General features: G+C 39.0%; 1 protein-coding gene across 13 annotated transcripts in view; it reads left to right on the top strand.

Annotated features, from left to right (window-relative positions):
- LOC113513909 (inaD-like protein) overlaps positions 1 to 19,924 on the top strand; it is a 332,239-nt gene that overhangs the window by 14,086 nt on the left and 298,229 nt on the right. For 5 of the 13 annotated variants that reach the window (XM_052898445.1, XM_052898442.1, XM_052898443.1 and 2 more), the window contains exons 4-18: positions 838 to 960; positions 2,111 to 2,216; positions 3,339 to 3,509; positions 5,165 to 5,250; positions 5,903 to 5,977; positions 7,381 to 7,479; positions 8,426 to 8,560; positions 9,623 to 9,707; positions 10,441 to 10,511; positions 11,437 to 11,559; positions 13,568 to 13,666; positions 14,903 to 14,981; positions 16,777 to 17,003; positions 17,851 to 17,949; positions 19,229 to 19,330. In XM_052898445.1, the coding sequence (XP_052754405.1) occupies positions 838 to 960; positions 2,111 to 2,216; positions 3,339 to 3,509; positions 5,165 to 5,250; positions 5,903 to 5,977; positions 7,381 to 7,479; positions 8,426 to 8,560; positions 9,623 to 9,707; positions 10,441 to 10,511; positions 11,437 to 11,559; positions 13,568 to 13,666; positions 14,903 to 14,981; positions 16,777 to 17,003; positions 17,851 to 17,949; positions 19,229 to 19,330 (1,680 nt within the window). Of the gene's footprint in view, positions 1 to 837; positions 961 to 2,110; positions 2,217 to 3,338; positions 3,510 to 5,164; positions 5,251 to 5,902; positions 5,978 to 7,380; positions 7,480 to 8,425; positions 8,561 to 9,622; positions 9,708 to 10,440; positions 10,512 to 11,436; positions 11,560 to 13,567; positions 13,667 to 14,902; positions 14,982 to 16,776; positions 17,004 to 17,850; positions 17,950 to 19,228; positions 19,331 to 19,879; positions 19,920 to 19,924 lie in introns of all 13 variants that reach the window. The other 8 variants (XM_052898429.1, XM_052898430.1, XM_052898431.1 and 5 more) reach the window with 7 other exon arrangements.

The following is a 19,924-nucleotide window of genomic DNA, read 5'->3' as shown; positions in this document are numbered from 1 at the left end:
AATTCAACTAGAATTAGCCACGATGGTTTCCAGGGGGAAACACGCGAAGGTCGACCTGACAGGGTATATTGCTAGTAATGGGGCTATTTGACAACATATAATTACATTCCGAATCCTGCAGTGGATTAAAAAAAATGACAATTTAACAAGTCTATTTGAAAAAAGATGATTTAAATTGTAATTTATAGCATAAAGATCAGTCATTTAATGTAATCATGTGTCTATTCTTTTATTAATTACTTAGAATGTCAAACAAGCTGACAGCCCACGTGATGTAAAGAACCGTCGTCTATAGACATGAACATCACAAGAGGCGTTGACACGCCCATGTACTTCATGCATTGCCATTCCTGAGAACTAAAATGGTGTCTCCGTACCCTGTAATTTCACTGTCATACAGTCTAAGACTTTGGGGGGAAAGGGATTGTTGGTAATGGAGTTTAATATTCCTCACCGGGGTTCCGGCAGCGTATACCAATAGCACAGGCGGGGTTACTATTCCATTATCACTGATTAAAAAATAAAAGTCTAAAACTTGCACCAGTAATGGAGAAGTAGCAAAGTTATTGGTTGTTTTGGTACATGCACAGAAATGAAAGCCATATTTTAAAGAAAGTGTTAAGTATGAAAGTGGATGGATGTAAAGGAAGGGTGACAACCGAAGAAAAGGTGGACGGACTGTATGAAAGATGATATGCATAAAAGAGGAGTAAGCCCGGAATCGACAGTTGACAGGAATTTGTGGAAGGAGCAAACATACCGTGCTGACCCTAAATAAATGGGGCACTCGATGATGGCGATCCCACCATTCATAATTATGATTTCATTGTACTTCAGGTGTTGGAACTGATGGAGATGACATGTCGCACAGAGGAGGAGGTGTGCTCGGCGCTACATGACTCTGACAACGACATGGTAGCCGCGTGTAATCTACTCCTCGAGGACACACAGCGATTGCAGGTGACGTTTCTTAGTTGCTAAAAAATAGGCTATCCTGAGGACAGTGGCGTAACTATACCATTTGGGGCCTGTAGCAAATTCTTTTGATGGGGCCCTATCAGTTAAAAAGATACTTTTCAAGTAAAAGAAGATACTCAGGTACAATGTAAAAAAAATTCTGAGCTTGTGGCCTCTTGAGCCGGGGCCCATTTGGGTCGGGGGCCCGTGGCATTTTGCCAGCCCTGCCACCCTATTGTTACGCCACTGCCTGAGGGTCTACCACGAAATGTTTTCCGAAATTTCCGTTATATGTACCGTATATTAAATACACTAAAATATTGTTCCTTTGGACTTTTATATTAAGATTTATGACGAACGAAATGTTAAGCTCCGGAATTTCATTTCATAGTAGGCCCTCTGATCTTAGCCCTTACGTTTTACGAAGCTACCGCACAATTTCGAAGAGTTATACATATGTGATATAGGGTATATACACATAGTCAGGGATTCCACAATTACAAGGGTGGTTGATTCTAGATTGCCCATTATTACCTTTTATCATCGCACCGTTTACCATCGATAGAGAATTCATCCTAACACGCTTGAACCCAAATGGTTACGTACAGTGCGGTTTCAAAGGAATTTTCTCCCGAGAACGCTCAGGCTTAAGAATGAGCTCTCGCTGTCCTGCCAAGGTTTTACTTAGAGACTATAGTATGGGGTTATTAAAAAGGGTATATCAAGGTTTCTTCAGGGTTGGCAATGTGTACGTGACAGCCCTAGTGTTGTAGGCGTCCATAGACTACGGCAGGGGTGCCCAAACTTATTTTGTCTACTGAGCAGTAGTTGAGAGTAAATTATTTTTTAGCGCCTCCATTTTTTCACCTACTTAAAAACCACTATTACTTCAAATTAAATTATTCAATTATTGTGACCTACATTAGCTGAGATTAAACATTAATTCTAAACGAACCTCTACACAACGCCCTCATTTTTTTTCTGGGTCTCTTACCGCCCCCCCCCCCCCCCCTTAGGCCTGCAGCGCCTACAAGGGGGCGTTATCGCCCACTTTGGAAAAAGCTGGTCTATAGTGACCGTTTACCATCAGACGAGCTGTATGCTTAAACATTATATTGTTGAACATTTGTAATAAAATTTGTGTTCGTTGCAGGGAGAGTGGCAGACTAATGAGAAAAAAAAGAAAAAGCCAGCGCCCGCGGCCGGCAACGGCGAACTCGAGCCTCGCGAGCCGCGCAGTCGCTCCGGCCCGAGGCCGCGTATGTACCATATTTCGTCATTTATCACCCACCGCTTTATACTCACTCTCTTGGCTTGACTTGGCCGTGTGGTCCCGGCATAGAATATGCCATTCCCTTTCCCGTGGATGTCGTAAGAGGCGACTAAGGTAGGGCAAGACATGGGCAGCAGTATCCCTCTTAAAATATCTCTAAACTTTAATTGTGGTTGTCAATCCGCCTGTCAAGCGGGGCAACTGCTGGTAAAATCTCTGTCCCATTCGTGTTTCAACCGTGAAGCAGTTGTGTTTGCATGGCTGTGTTTCGGTTTGAAGGGTGGGATATGGCGTGAATTTACAGAGTACAGAGGAATAACGTCTGAGTTCTCAAGAATAGGTATAAAAAAAGAATCTCCATTTATCGCCATATATTACGTATTGTAATTCATTACTTATCATTACATCTTGTTGTATTTAGCCATTTACTATTTATAGACATATTTTGTTATTATATTTTGTTTTTAATTTTTTTTTTTTGTTTTTTTAATTTGTTTTGAGTATAATGGTAATTTAGAATTTTACTGTATGTAAGGTAGATATTGTTGTCATGTTTTTAGGTAATAATTGAAGTGTTTATAAAATTTTAGAGGAATGAGTTTTTAAAATGTTTGGATAGAGATGGATGGGTGAATGTAAATTGTGTTGTGCTGAATAGATATGATACAGATACAGTGTGTTAATGGAGGTAGTGAGATGAGGTGATGGTGTGAAAGGTAGGGAGAGTGTTTTTTATTTATTATTATTTATATAGTGGTTACATAGTAGTAAAGATTGGTATAAGTTTCTAATTTAGTTGAAAGGTAAATTATGAAAGATATATTTGATTCTTGTTGGTTAAAAGTTAAAATATTGCATTTGGTAATTTTTGTGTTTGTTTTCATATATTTTGTATTTAGTGTGATAGTGAGTTCTTAGCTTGTAATGAGTGTACTCGTTATCTAGTATGTAATGTGAACTGTATTGATTTGTTTATAGAGTTGTATTTTACTTAGCTTGGAGTGTTTAGTTTTTAGAGGGTATTAACTCGTGCTGGATCGCTAGGATGGGGTGCACGTGTGTACGTGATAGTAGTGTAGGAGGTGATATGTTGTCGGCGTGTGCGCAGGGCGCGGCGAGGGCGAGGGCGGGCGCGGCGCGGCGGGGCGCGGTGCGGGGGGTGCGCGGGGCCGCGGCGGCGCGCGCGGCGGCGCCGTGCGGGGCCGCGGCGGCCGCCGGGGCGCGCCGCCGCGCGGCCGGCCCGCGCGCGCCGCCGACTGGCACGAGCCCGCCGCGACAGGTGCGCACGCGCACGCGCGCACACGCACGCGCACGCACGCACGCACCTACACACGCACGCTCGCACACACGCACACGCACACGCGCACACGCACACGCGCACACACACACACGCACACACGCGCACACACACACGCACACACTCACGCACGCACGCGCACACACGCGCACACACACACACGCACACACGCACGCACACGCGCACACACACACACACACACGCACACACGCGCGCACACGCACACGCGCACACACACCAATCTTCTAAGCAATAAAACCAAAAACAACAAACAATTTGCAATTTACGACAATATACTGACATTCCATCACATATAATCAACAACCGAGAATGCATCTAACATATATAACTATCCTTACAACAACATAGTAAACAATCTTCAATGCAATACAACTGTGATTAGCAAACAAACCAAATATTACACTAGCTTTAAAAAATAAACAAATGATTCAGATTACCACGATCTACATTATTCTTATACTTTATTTCTTCTTTTCATAAAATAGTCAAGGCGACTAATTCATACATTCTCTTCCAGCCAGCTCTATTCCAATTCATATCTTTGACCTCACTATACAACACGACACCTAGTGGTTTCCTTTATCTGTTCCATGCCATGTCCTCAGTCTATTTATATACAATTATTATAATTAGTTTACAATCCAAGTTACATTATAAATTAAATCCACAAAATTTCGTTATGACCTGATAGTGTATTTATTTATTTTTTACAAAATTTCATTTAACTTCCTTTAAAAATTTAAATCTCTACCACTTCAAAATTTTAAATCTATTTTGTAACCACTTGCTAATGTCAAATAAATTTATGATCCTCGCCATCAAACTCATATAATGATAAAGACAAGAAGGAACCATAGAAATTCATAAACTATGCGAAGTTAAATTCACAGACATATTCGTCTCGTTTAACCTTCTATCCCCTGGCGGGCTATGCACAGAACAATTACAACACCACACAAAGCAACTCTTGAAAAAAACATTCTTGGCAGATCATTTATTGTTACGGTTCTGTACCTCCAAAGGTAAATGGAACCCTTATAGAATCACTTTGTTGTCCGTCCATCTGTCTGTCTGTTAAGACCCTTTAGGAACGCGTGGAAGTATCAAGTTGAAATTTATATCATAATACTCAGGTCTGCAATCTCTTAAAGCAGTGAAAAAATAAAGCTTCTAAATCGACGCAATCAAAAGATACGGCCGTTTATTTATGTTTAATTTATATCTCATATTTTGACATTTTTAAGGGAAATCAAAACCTGTAGAGTACTTTCTGTTGATCTACAATCATGAAATTTAGCAAGAAGTAATGTAGAGAAAAACATCTGAAAACCGTTTTGTAATTATTTCACAAATAATTTTTTTTATTTGTAATGAGCGCGATTCTGAATCGAACTCGATCTGCTTTTTTCTTATTCATTTTTGTGTCTTTTTTAGGTAACCTACCAAGTTTCATCAAAACCAAAAACATTTTATCTTTCCTTCATTTGTTTAAAACTTGTTTATTTTGACAAAAATAATTCTCCTGTATGATGTCCAGTCTGATAATGAAACTTAAACACTTCTATAGCTTGTGTCAATAAATGTTTATAAATAAATTTGTTACATAATGTGAACAGGTGGCAACATCGGCGACTCGTTCCCCGCCACAGAGGACTGGGACAACGAGGAGTGGTCAGGCTCTCTGTCAGACACCAAGGTATATGTACGTCAGATCATACGCACTTTACTTATTTATATTATTAATGTGAAGTGAATGACTCATAGCGCTTTAATGCCATGACAAATGGTCATACATGTAGTGCAGGGGTTCCTAAACTTATTTTGTCTACTGCCCACTTTGAGAATAAATTATTTTTTAGCGCCCTTCATTTCTGGGGTTCTTACCGCCCCCCTTTAGGCCTGCAGCGCCCACAAGGGGGCGTTATTGCCCACTTTGGGAAAGGCTGATGTAGTGTATGGTATGGATACGGACGTGTCTACTTTTTGTCTCACACACACAGATTCTTACAAATTAAATATTGAATTGAAAATGTATATAGAATTTACACATTTTCACATATAATAATAAAAAAATTAAGGTTTAATAAACATTTTTATTAGATATAGAAATAGTTTTTATTAAAGTAAATTTGAAACATTTTTGATTAGTCGTCTTTTACAATTCTATTGCTCAATCAGGAATGCTATTACATTTTTTTTTTTTTTTATATATATAAAACTTAGAATGGGAAACAAGCGGGATTATCATTCCGTTATCATCCATTAAAAAAAAAAAGCTCTTCAAACCGAAACACAACCATACTACCTTTGTGTTTCGAACGTTGTTTTAATGAATTAACTTCTCTGATAACCAGGTGTTCACGCCGAGTTCCAGTGCCCAGAATCAGTCGAATGACACGGAAAATATTACACCACAGATCAATTCCACAGTAAGATTTTCCTTTTAATTTATTTATATGCAACAATACTACATTGTATTGAATATTTTTTATAAGTAACAAGAATATATCATAAAATAATAATAAAACAGAAAAAAATGAACCAACAAAATAATGATATTTGACATTATAATTAATTGACAAATGTCATTTCATTCAGTATATTTATATCTGATTGAGTGAGTAAGATTTAAAACTTTGTACCCTTCTGTTTCTAATTCACAGTCTATGCATACAAAGTTGTAATTTATCTATTAATAAAAGATTATTCCTATATTATTCTATATATGTAAAAATGATGTATGTATGTTGGAGAGAGATAGAATTCTTGGTCATATCTTTGACGGCAATAAATTAATAGTACATTACTGCAGCGGCCAGCAACTGAACCATTGATGGACGAATGTGCAAATGTGGGCCGAGGCGTAGCCGAGGCACACATGCGTGAGTCCGTCAATGCCTAGTTGTGGCCAAGGCTTGTATAGTACTTTTCTCAAACAATGCGCGGAAATCAAAAATACAATTTTACTTTTTAAGTTCAACGGCGAATAACGAACAATAATAATTTTTCACGCGCCATAATGTTCCTTTGGTTTTTTTTTTTTTCAATAAACAGTTTTTTATTTGCAAGCCAGTTCGAAATTTAAATAAAACCTTTTATTAGTTACCTCCTTGGTAGTCATGTTTCGAAGTAAAAGGCCATTCCATTTTTAAATTACAGGACAGATATGAGTTTACATAGTAATTTATTTGGCCGCAAAACACGACACATATGGATTTCCATACAACTTTTGCCGGCCGCTGCCCGCATGTATCTGGCCAGTACGGCAATTTTGATTTATCTCGAAGAAGATTGTCAAAATAATGCTCACATTTCTAAGCATGTTTGAGAAAACAATATTACCACTGTTTCACTCTTTACTAAGGTATCATCAGTAGATTCATTTTCAACCTATTTTTATAAAGAAGAAGGTTGTCTATTCTGTTGTATTTTTTTTTTATGTTTGTCACCTCAGAACTCCGTCAATAGTAAATCGATTTAAAAAAATTCTTTTTCTGAAAGGATATGCTTCCAGATTGGTCCCATAAAAATTTTATCAAAATCGATTCAGCAGTTTAGTTTTTAAATCAAAACAACTGGTTTTGACACAATTATTTTTTTTTTTTTGTAAAAATTGACAATAGACAATAAAAATGAATAATGACATCCTATTTTGAAATGATTAATCCTGGCTGTATGTGTTAACATTACGAGAATATGACTGAGCTAATTGACCTGATAAGAGATGAAGAAAACAATGTTACCAACTTAAAAGCGTTATCGTTGGTATGACGCTTGCCCTCCCCCGGCCTGTGATTGGTTTAGTTTGGTGAATGTGTGGTGCGGTCCGCAGGAGGAGTGGGAGGCGGGCGGGCCGGCGACCAACGGGCCCGACTCGCACATACCTACCTATACTTACCACAACGCGCACCACCACCACTCGCTCATCGACGTGAGTACCACCACCTCATTTCCACCTCACGTCTACCTTACCTCGTCGCATTACACCTCACCTCACCTCCACCCATCATCCACCCCACCACCTCATCTCACCTCCTCATCCATCCCACCATCTCATTTCACCTTACCTCCACCTCATCCACCCCACCATCTCGTCTTACCTTACCTCCACCTCCACCTCATCTACCCCACCACCTCATCTCACCTCCACCTCATACACTCTACCATCTCATCTTACCTCACCTCCACCACATCTCACCTCACCTCCACCTTATCTTACTTGCATCTTATTTCCACATAGTCCTCTATCTCGTCCCCTCTTCTCCGTTATCTACTTCCACCTCTATCTTACCTCCACCCCAACTTTAGCTCATGACCCCACCTCTATCTCTCACCACTACCTCAAATTTATGTCCACCCACCGTTGATTTACCACCTGTAAAGTTAAGTTACCTACACTCCTTTCTTTGTCTTCATTTATCTTACAAATTCGCAAATTCGGTTGCTATGTGCAACGGAATTTGCGAATCTCCCCCATAAGAGGAGTTTTGCCAGTAGTTGCCATGCTTGAGCCAACCGCAGTTAGGTTTTGGTGACATTTAAGGAGGGACGCTGCTGCCCATCCCTCAACCTTTAAGTTCCCTTAGTCACCTTTTACAACATTTTTGGAAAAGGAAGAGGTGACCCATTCTGTGCTGGGACCGCACAGCCTAGCCCTCTTTATGTAATTCACTGGTATGGTATGGTATGGGGTTTCCTCTCTTGTTGGTCGCATATTCGTTCATTGAAGTGTTTTATTTATTTCAAATATGAATTTAATGACTTGTTAATGATAATTTTCTGACAGCGGGTCGCCTTTTTTTATAATAATGTGTTGATTTGCCATTTTTAGTTTTTGTAGAACAATATGTTAAAAAAAATTTTTGCTTGTGTTACAGCAAATAAGCACCGCGAACAATGTGACGGCGGCGGCGGCGGCGGCGGGCACAGTGCCGGCGACTGGCAGTGTCCCGGCCGGCACCGAACCTGCACCCGCGGAAACTTACCACAACGCACACCACCAAGTCCACCAGGTAAGGATTTATGAATGAACATGGAATAGTGTTTTTTATATATATATACAACTTAGAAGGGCATACAAGCTGACGTCCCACCTGATGGAAAGTGGTAACCGTCGCCTATAGTCAGTGTACTCGCGTATACTGACCATATATTTGTACAAAAGTCGTTTGCTTGTATACCTCTGACCTATTCGTGTTTCAACCGTAAAGCAGTTGTATTTGCATCGCTGTGTTTCGGTTTGAAGGCTGGGATATGGCGTGAATTTACTGGGTACAGAGAAATAATACCTGAGTCCTCAGGAATGGCAACGCTTGGAGAGTATCATGGGCGAAACAGTATACTCTGTTATGTCCGTGGTACTGCTCAAGTGTATAGGCGACGATTACCACTTTCCATCAGGTGGACCGTCAGCTTGTTTGCCATTCTAAATTGTATAAAAAAAATCGTTTAATGATGGAGGATGAAGACAGGTCAGTGAACCCGTCATGACGAATTCGACAGGACTGAAATGATTTCTAGCAGAGAACGCGAGTCCGACCTAATAGGTCTCTTCCTTGCCTCTTAATAACTTATGTATGATAATGGAATGGCAGCCCCGCCTGCGTAACGATATACGCTGGCGGGGCACTAGTGAGGGAAAAGGCAGGTCAGTTAGCCCATCGTGATGAATACACCTGGAATTCAGCATGATAGTTTTCAGAGAGGGGGGGGTTCGTGGAGGTCGACTTAACACGGTATATTGGGGGGAAAGGGATTGTTGGCAATGGAGAGTTTGACAGCCATATATATATATATATATATATATATATATATATATATATATATATATATATATATATATATATATATATATAGATTAACAGCTTCCTTTCAAGAACGTCAAACCTCTCAAAACTATTTTTGCTATTGAACTGTTTTATCTCTTTCTTTTACTCTAAATACCTAATTTGAAAGAGAGTGACAAAACAGTTGTATAGTTAAAGTAGATTTGTAGATTTCAATTGTTATGAATAAAATAAAATTTATGTAATGATCGTTTATTTGATTGTATAATCCATTCCATATTGTTTCAGCCAATGGGCATGTCGGGTAGTTTATCGGCAGCACAGTCCCAATATTTATCACAATTAACTCAGCAGTCACAACGGCACGAGAATAGTGAGTTTCTATAAACTAATTTATTGTTAAAGTTTATTGTTTTTTTTTTTGGCCCATTCATTGTACATTATCCAAAAAAATTTAGAAAAATACGAGTATCAATAGCAATATAAATTAATTTAATAAATACGTTGTTGAAATAAATTTTTAGCATAAACTAGTCAAAATTGTAATGAATTACAAGAGGTATGAAAATCAAGCAGGTGATGACCAAGATATGTCGTTGGATGTATTGTAATACTTGTAATAGATTACTAAAAACATTCTGAATAAAGACATGTTTATTTGTTAATAAATAAATTACAAACTTAATTAAAAAGAGAATAGAAGAGGCAAAATGCTGGGCCACCTTATACGACATGACGATTTTTTAAGAGCATAGTAGAAGGAAAAATAGAGGGCACAAGAGGAAGAGGAAGACCGAGGAATAACTACATGGGACAGATAAAGGAAACACTAGGTGTCATGTCGTATAGGGAGGTCAAGGATATGGCCTGGGATAGAGTTGGCTGGAAGATGCATGAATTAGTTGCATCAACAAGAGGAAACTCTTAAATGAAAAGAAGAATTAAAAAGAAAATAAATATATATTGCATGTTTCGATAAGTATGGAAAATTATTGATCGATGTTTCATAGGTTTTCATGTAAAAACAAACGTGCCTTAAAATTTTGACGCCAGAGGGCGCCGTTTTAATAGAGTGGTAACAGTAATGGTGTATTGCGATATTGCAGATACGTACGGAGGATTCGTGTACGGCGAGGCGGGACGGAAGCAGCGCGCGAGGTTACCACCACCGTCGAAGGTACCACTAATATATTGCCATACTATCATGTAATCTGTAATCTCATCCTTAGTGACATTAAAATATAGTCCAAAATAATCAATATATTGTTACATTTAACAGTATTATGTACCTATTGTAATTATTGTGTGAGGGACGATATGACCAGAATGGGAGTGAATGCGGAAATGACTGGGAATAGAAAAGAATGGAAGAGGAAAACATATTACGCCGACCCCAAATGATAGTTGGGATAAGGGCAGGAAGATGATGATGATGTAACTATTATTAAATCGAGTGATTTCTTTGTGAGTTGAATGGAAGTATAGTGGTTGAAGAGCATCTCTTGTGTGTGTTATGACCTAAGAACAAAGAATTATATAGAAGGAATGATAAAATAAAAACTATAAATCATATGGTTGCCTCCTTTCTTCTTATGCAAATATAATTAGTAAAAAGGGGACTAAAGATACAGCATTAGTTTCTATTTTTCTCGATTCATAGCAGGCTAGTGTATAGAAAATGTGTGCGTGCAAATTTTTTAATCATATTGATATGTCAATTATTTGTCAATGACAAATTTTACATTACTAAATTATATATTTGACACAGTTTATGTAGAAAGTATGCAAGCAGGTTGTATCTGAATTTGGTAGGGCTATACGGCCAATAAAACCAAGTGACATATCTTGATGAATTTTACTTGTATGGACTAGTCAAAAGGTAGTTGCTTTTTTATATGCCTACCCCTCTGTAACGTATTGGCAATGTCATAGATACAACGAGCAACACACTATGTGGGTTTAGGTTTTTTTTTAATGGGTGAAAATGGAATAGTAACCCCGCCCATGCTATCGGTATACACGGGCAGGGCGCCCGTGGAAGATGATAGGTGGCAATGAGTGCAGGTGAGGTAATAGTAAAGGATCCCGTGGCCGGCCGGCAGATCCCGGTGTCGGCGGTGGAGATGCCGGGCGAGCGCGAGGTGTTCCTGGACGTGCAGTTCGGCGCGCTCGAGCCCGACGCGCTCGACGCGCACGCGCACGCGCACGCGCACCCGCCGCACCAGGTACGCGCGCCCCACCACTAGCGCTAGCACTAGCACTAGCACTCGCACTAGCACCCGCACTAGCACTAGCACTCGCTCGCACTCGCACTATCACCAGCACTCGCACTACCACTCACACTCATACTATCACCAGCACTTGCACTACCAGTCACACTAGCACTAGCACTAGCACTTGCTCGCACTCGCACTATCACCAGCACTCGCACTGCCACTCACACTCGTACTACCAGTCACATTCGTACTAGCACTAGCACTATTACTAGCACTTGCTCGCACTCGCACTATCACCAGCACTCGCACTGCCACTCACACTCGTACTACCAGTCACATTCGTACTAGCACTAGCACTAGCACTAGCACTTGCACGCACTCGCCTTTCACCAGCACTAGCACTGCCACTCACACTTAGTACTACCAGTTCACATTTTACTAACACTAGCACTATTAACTGTTCACTTGCTCGCATATATCCTTCCCACTATCACCAGTAATTGCTACGTTTGCAGGCACTCACAACCGTACTTACCAGTCACATTTGTTTTTAAAGCACTAGCACCCATTACTAGCACTTGCTCGCACTCGCCTTTCACTAGCACTCGCACTACCACCACATTTCATACTATTCACCATTACAAGTCACACTAGCACTAGCACTCACACTAACACTAGCACTCGCCTTTTCACACTAGCACTCTACTATTATTTAGATACATTGACAACTTATTTGTTCCCCATTTTATTTTAGCCATTAACTGTCCACTGCTGAACATATAGCCTTCCCCATAAGGGGAGCTTTGCCAGTAGTTGCTACGCTTTATTATTCTGCTCAGCTTAATTAGCAAAAGAAATAAGTAAAAATATTTTCCATACGGTAGATAGATAGATAGACAATTTATTTACATTACTTACAGCACACAAATTACAATAAAAAAAAACATACACGTAATACACAGCAAAAGAGACAAAAGAATAAAAATAAAAAAAAAAAAACACAAATTAAAAAATAATACAAAAACAAAATACATAATCTAACAATCTCCTTTGTTACCATTCCTTCATGCGTGTGCCATAGTAACACAAAATGGTCACAACTCAGTTTATTGCAAAGTAAGTAAGTAAGTATTTTTATATTGCTTTTTTCCCTATAAGCAACTCTTCCTAATAAGATTTTTTTTTATTGAAATTGGTTCAAATGAGTTGCTTATATAGAGCGTTATTTTTTTATACCACTGAGGTGGCAAACAAGCATGCGGCCCACCTGATGGTAAGCGGTTACCGTAGCCTATGAACGCCTACAATACCAGAGGTATTACTCGCGCGTTGCCGACCCTGAAGAAACCTAAAACATACCTCATTGTACTTTATATTTTGACCTTACTTATCACTTAACTATCTATCCTTAAAAAAAATTTGCAAACGAAATGTCCTAAAATTATTTTTCATATTTAGCCTGGTCATTGTTCATATCATATTATTGATAACACAAATATTATACGAAAAATGGGCCTTTGGTGACACAAAGAGGCTTAAAAATAATTAAATAGTAAACTTTTTTTGACTAAAATATAATTAATCCACGAGGTGCTAATAATCCCTTAGACAGCAAGGCTGTAAGTAGGTCATGGCCCACATCGCCCTCTTCCCAAACAAATGTTGATTTCTTAATTTAAATGACACAATTATGAGATTTTACTCAAATTTATTTTACAAAAAAATAAAGAAGAAAAAAAAATTTTTTTCTTTTGAATTTTTTTTTATACAACTTAGCACTTAACTTGCAAACAAGCTGACGGCCCACCTGATGGGAAGTGGTAACCGTCGCTTATAGACATGAGCAGTATCATGGACATAACAGAGTATACTGTTTCACCCATGATACCCCCATGCGTTGCCATTCCTGAGAACTCAGATGTTATTCTTCTGTACCCAAGCACACTTTTTTTATATATATAGTGTACTGTGACCGTACTCAAGCTTGACATGATGATTCCATTTGATCTGTATTCAGGTCCAGCCGACGTCAGTAGCGGAGTCACAAACGGTGCCAAGTAGTCACGAAGCGACCACTGAAGCACCGACCAGCACATACGCCAATAGTAACAATATGGTGAGTATTCACTGAGTGGGGGACACATGTGCAGTACTATAGATACATAGATACTCTTTATTGTTTCCTCCATAAGATTACAATAGTAAACTTATTATAGATACAAACAATTACCAGAGGGAGACTTTGTACAAAAGTCGATTGATTTGGTACCTCTGTCACATTCGTGTTTCAACCGTGAAGCAGTTGTGTTTGCATGGCTGTGTTTCGGTTTGAAGGATGGGATATGGCGTGAATTTACTGGGTACAGAGGAATAACACCTGAGTCCTCAGGAATTGGCAACGCATGGGTATCATGGGAGAAACAGTATACTCTGTTATGTCCATGGTACTGCTCGTGTCTATAGACAACCGTTACCACTTTCCATCAGGTGGGCTGCAAGTTTGTTTGCCATTCTAAGTCGTATAAAAAAAAACATGTTCACAGTGAGTAAACAATGGGCGGCTTTATCGCTAAGAGCGTTCTCTTCCACGCAACTTTTGAATAGAGAGGAGTAGTAAACAGTATTTTTTTTTTATAATGGATGATAATGAAATGGTATCCCTGTCCGCGCTATTGGTAGACGCTGACGGGGCACCAGTGAGTTCGTAAAGTATATTGCTAGCAATTGGGGTTAATGTCCTCATTACTAACAATATTTCTCCCCCCAGTAGTAAACAATTTGATCGGAGACACAATGAAGGTTCTAATATTTTGATGTTTTGATAAATATACACCATGGACATCATGCAGTATATTGCCTACCTGTTCCCTGCAGCTCTCTGAAGCAATCCACGTAGGCAACTATGTGGATTGCTGTAGCAGTATGTTTTTTTTTTGATGGGTGAAAATGGTATGGAAACCCCGCCCGCGCTAACGGGATACGCTGGCAGAGCACCAGTGAAGGGTGATAGATGAGAATGAAAACAGGCCAGTTAGCCCATCGTGATGATTACACCTGGAATTCAGCACGATGGTTTCCTTACAATGGGACTGGATAGTCCGTATTACTAACGAATACGTGATATGTACTGGTTAAAAATATTAAAATATCGTATTATTGGGCTTTTATTGTAGGATTTATGACGAATGGAATGTTAAACTCCATTTACTGGAGTGATTTTGCTGTGAACAAAAACATGAAATTGGTTATTGTGTTTAATGAAAAAGATTGAAATACTTTTGACTCCAGAGGGCGACACCCTCACGCGAGTAGTAAAACAGGAAGGTGATGGTAATGGTGATGTTTGTTCCAGTTAAATGAGACGTTATCGGCGCCGGAACCAGTGGCAACCTCTCAGCCAGTCGCCGAGCCCGTCGTGTCCACCACAGCAGGTTATTGATTATTTATTTTATTTATCAGTATTTCTCTACTATATTATGCATTTATTATATATAAAAACCCTCGTCTTTGAATCACTCTATGTATTAAAAAAGCCCCATCAAAATACGTTGCATAGTTTTAAAGATTTAAGTATATATGGGGACAGACAGACGGTAAGCAACTTTATACTATTTAGTGATAATGTTTAATTCATTTTACTCAAATTTTGTACAAAATGCTTATACATTTATTGTTATTTATGAATAAAAATGTAATGGTAACCATGCCTATGCTATTGGTTTATACTATCGGGGCACCAGTGAGGGGACGATAGGTGAGGACGACAGCAGGCGGGTTAGTCCATCGTGAAGAATTCGACAAGAATTAACCACGATGCTCAGGGAAAACTGTAAAGGTCTGATAGAGTCTATATTGTTAGCAATGGGATTTTAAAACCCCGTAACTGACAGTTCCTCAGCAGCTCAGTTGGCTCACCGTGATGAATTCGACAAAAATTGACCATGATGGTTTCCAGGGGGACTCGCGTGGAGATCGACCTAAGAGGGTATATTGCTAGCAATGGGGCTGTCAAACTCCATTGCTAACAATCCCTTTCCCCCACTAATTCATGTTAGTAAATCCTATGATTTACAAGTTGAACTTAATTTTCACCAATATACCGTCTTTTAACGTAACATGTCTATTTGGTTGGCACAACAAGACTGTCCTATATTTTGTATGCACGGTGCTAGAGCGGGATGACACTATGTCGTCACCGGTGTAAAATTCGTGCAAGAGTGAGACGACTTTCTGTTTTTGTTCACCCATTTGTATGGGTTGAATGTCTTAGGAAAGTCGTACATCATTCGTAAATAATAAGATTGCTTTTGGTAAATTATATGAAACAAAGTGATAGCAACAGATTTGCAATAAAAATGAGAGATATTTTAGTATAATGTGATATGTCTAAGATTTATGTACTTAGTGAATAGTTGTGTGAAGTAAATAGAATGGATACTTTTAAAAAAGTAATAAGAAAGTATATATGAAAACACCATTTTCCAGAGGGAGACTTTGTACAAAAATCGATTGCTTGGGTACCTCTGTCCAATTCATGTTTCTACCGTGAACAGTTGTGTTTGCATGGCTGTGTTTCGGTTTGAAGGATGGAATATGGCGTGAATTTACTGGGTACAGAGGAATAACACCTTAGTCCTCAGGAATAGCAACGCATGGGAGGTATCATGGGCGAAACAGTATACTCTGTTATGTCCACGGTACTGCTCATGTCTATAGGCGACGGTTACCACTTTCCATCAGGTGGGCCGTCAACTTGTTTGCCATTCTAAGTAGTATAAAAAAAACTTTCTTTTTTTTATTATTTATTTTTGAGAAAGAATGTAGCCAATGGGATCGACTTTAGTCCATTTCCATAGGTGAAAGATTTTTGTAAAATAAGTTGAGTCATTTTTTAATTTATTCATTCTAAACAAACAATCAAATCTATTTATTTATTTATTAGGAACCAACGCCATTACAGTTAATATTTACAGACTAGTATTTAAAATATTAAGGCTAATAACAGATTTCTTATTATTCCAAAAGTACAGAATTGGTTTGGACAAAAAAGGAAAAGCTATATGCGATCACAGGACACTCAAGTACATATGTTTAACTGTTACAATATATTCAGTACTGTGATATTTATTTTATATATATTTATAAATATTTTTTTAATGTTATATTATATATTTTTTAATGTTATATATTTTTTATATTAATTTATTTGTCATTTTCGATCGGCAGCCCTTGAGAAGCAGTTAACAGCGTCGATGAAGCAGCTGTCAGTAACGGGCAGTACGGTGGTATCGAGCGCAGCGGCCGCACCCACCGGGGAAGCGACCCCCGCGGGGACAGCGGTCACCGGAGTGTCGGCGGCGGCCGCGGGAACGGTCGGGACCACCGGGGCGGCCGTGTCGACCGCGCACCACGCGCCGCAGCAACACACCTATACTGCACACCACAGGCCCAAGGTATCATCCACACTCGCCTTATGTATCATTATACTATTTAGAATGAAATTGTTACCATTCATTAAAGAGAATGTTCTACAAGTGGCAATGAAATGAACATGGGTCAAAAAACGACAAAGCATTTTGAACTACCCCTACAGCCTATGCATGTAGTATTAGACAATCCTCAACTCGTACCAAGTACCTTACTTACTCCCTATCTGTGTCATCATTTCAGCCATTATTCGTCCACTGCTGGACGTAGGCTTCCCTCATAGACTGCCATAAGGAGCCATAGGTGTCTATCTGTGTAATGCTAGCCAATCCTTAACTTGCACCACGCTCCATACTACCACTCGCCCATGTAGCACTAGCCAATCCTCGACTTGTATACTAGTAATATAAAATGTGAAACTAAAAATGTTTTGTCATATTTCTATTTTTAAATTCCCAAAATTTCGGTCCTATAATTTTTATACCTCGAGTAGTCTTTGGTTTTAAATATTACTACGATTTTACGTTGTTTTTTCCACTTTGTATCATGGCATTTATGGGATACAACTCACTGAAACTACATTCTGAACAAATGCAAAAAAAAAAACTTGTTTATTGGACAATTGACAAAAATCAAGGGTGAAACCATAAACAAATATTCTATAGTATTTAAAGAGCCAAAGAAGCTAAAACACTGAAAAGTAATAACTCTATGGTTTCTTAAAATAAACAGCATTCACTTCCATATACCATTGTTCAAACCATAACAACCATACACAGCTAGTAGTAAAAACGTTAGTGGGAAGGTATAGGTACCATGGTCTTTTATATAAAGCCTGTCTGATAATACTTAACGTCAAACGTTGGCCAACAGGCAACCGGAGCGACGACCGGCCAGGCGAGCGGGCCAGCCTTGTACCACCATGCGGTTTCACACCATCCCCCTGTATACGGCAGCGTATATGCACAACAGGTACGAGTAGACCACACCCTGTTGCAACCATACATACATACATACATACATATCTGTCACGCCTGTCTCCCATTAGGGAAGGCAGAAAAAATGGAACGCCAAATGCTTCGATTCAAACAAACCTCTTTCGCTTCTTCCACATTCATCAATCTTGTCATACACGCTCGTCGGTTACGGGTACTTTTAATTTGGCCCTTTTTCAGCACGTCGCCTATTTGGTCGACACCACTTGTATTATAATAGAGATGTATAAAATCAAAGCCAATTAAACGTCATTAAAAAGATTCATTTTCACTCTATACTCAAATATAGAGGGAGTTTTATTAATTAAAATTCAAAATATTACTAATATTCTATTTTTTTTTAAATTAATATATACAATTTAAAATATAGCATATCATTCCATATCCTTAACAAAATAGTTTTTGTAGTTTCCTGAACATTTAACAGACTTGGATTTAGCTGTCTTTGATTTTATAGCCCTCAATTTTCATCACTGTCATGGAATATTAAGTGAATGAATAATGACAGTTTGCTCCTTTAAAATGTAGTAGGTAAATGATTTCATGATATGATAATAGTAGGGCAAAATATATGCTGCAGAACAAAATATAAGTATTGAGACGCTTGTATATTTCCATGCATGGCTTTATTAAACGAAACACAAAAGAATTTAGGCACTTGTCTTCCAAAATACTTTTATTTAACACATTGGTCAAAAGCATTCTGGTGTTTGCTAGTGTTATTTGGAACCCATGTTACGAAATTCACTCATTTCGGATGAAAAAAAAAACAATGATTCCCTTTTTTTTAAATGAACGTAAAACACGAAAATCGAGACATTGAACAAAAGTTATCAATCCAGATTGAATAGGCACAGGAATGAATTGACCGCTCAATTACAAGGATCTGGAAGCATTAGTTTCTCTCGATTAAAAAGACACAGCATCCAAGGATGCCAGTCTTTGGATGCTGTGTCTTTTTAAGAAGAATGGAAGATTTACAGACAGAGATGGAGAGCTGATTATAATGGATTGGCCTCATCATATAATAAGAAAATTTAAACCTGACATCCAAACAGCATATTGGATTATTATTTTATAAGGAACAGATGGCCAATTAGCAGATTAGAAAAAGAAAAAATACTTAAAACGAGGTGTTTCAAGCAGCCCTATTCTATGGCTATTAAGCAGTAAATCCCGAATAAGCGAGTGCTATTAGTAAAACTATTTGTTTTATTGTAGATGGTTAAGTAAATGACTGTGGTGTCTGTTGACAGGTGAACTCGACGAGTGCATCACTAGCGGGCGCCTCCCTGTCCGCCGGCTACCCGTCCAGTGTGGCGCTCACGCAGTACCAGCCCATCCTTAACTCGTATCAGGTACGTTGCTACTTTCTACCCATCTAGTACTAACCGATCTTCCACTAGTACTATGCACCTTACCATCACTTCCATTCGTATCAGTCGCTTTACTACCGTAGTACTAACCAATTCACAACTTATATTTATTAATTAAATTATTTCTTGTGTAATTTCAAATAATGAACAAGCTGGTCATCTTATGGAAGTCGATAATCATCATCTGTAGAAATGAATAGTGTCATTATTATGTAATCTTTAGTGTCTTCTATGTGTGTTAGAATACCTGATCATTAGTGTAGTATCTCTGAATCAAGTCATTCAATTTCCATATTTCAATTTTAAACTGGAAAACAGATAAGTACTGTCGCTTGAAAGTTAGTGACTTTTTCACAGAATCTCTCTCTGGGGAGTGGGTGTCGTTGGATTCGTCTCAATCGTGGGATCGCTACAGTCTGCTCAGACTATAGATGTAGGGGCTGTATAGGGGTGATTGTTTTGTAAATCGGTATGTGTCGGGAGCGTGGTGTCGGTGCGTGCGCCAGAGTGACCGTGTGCGTCCGTCCGCAGTCGTCGTCGTCGAGCGCGGGCGGCGCGGCGGGCGGCGCGGGCGGG

This window comes from Galleria mellonella, unplaced genomic scaffold (assembly GCF_026898425.1).
Source record: "Galleria mellonella isolate WM207_F2 unplaced genomic scaffold, CSIRO_AGI_GalMel_v1 utg425, whole genome shotgun sequence".
NCBI lineage: Eukaryota > Metazoa > Arthropoda > Insecta > Lepidoptera > Pyralidae > Galleria > Galleria mellonella.
This window is presented reverse-complemented; position numbering and strand designations above follow the sequence as displayed.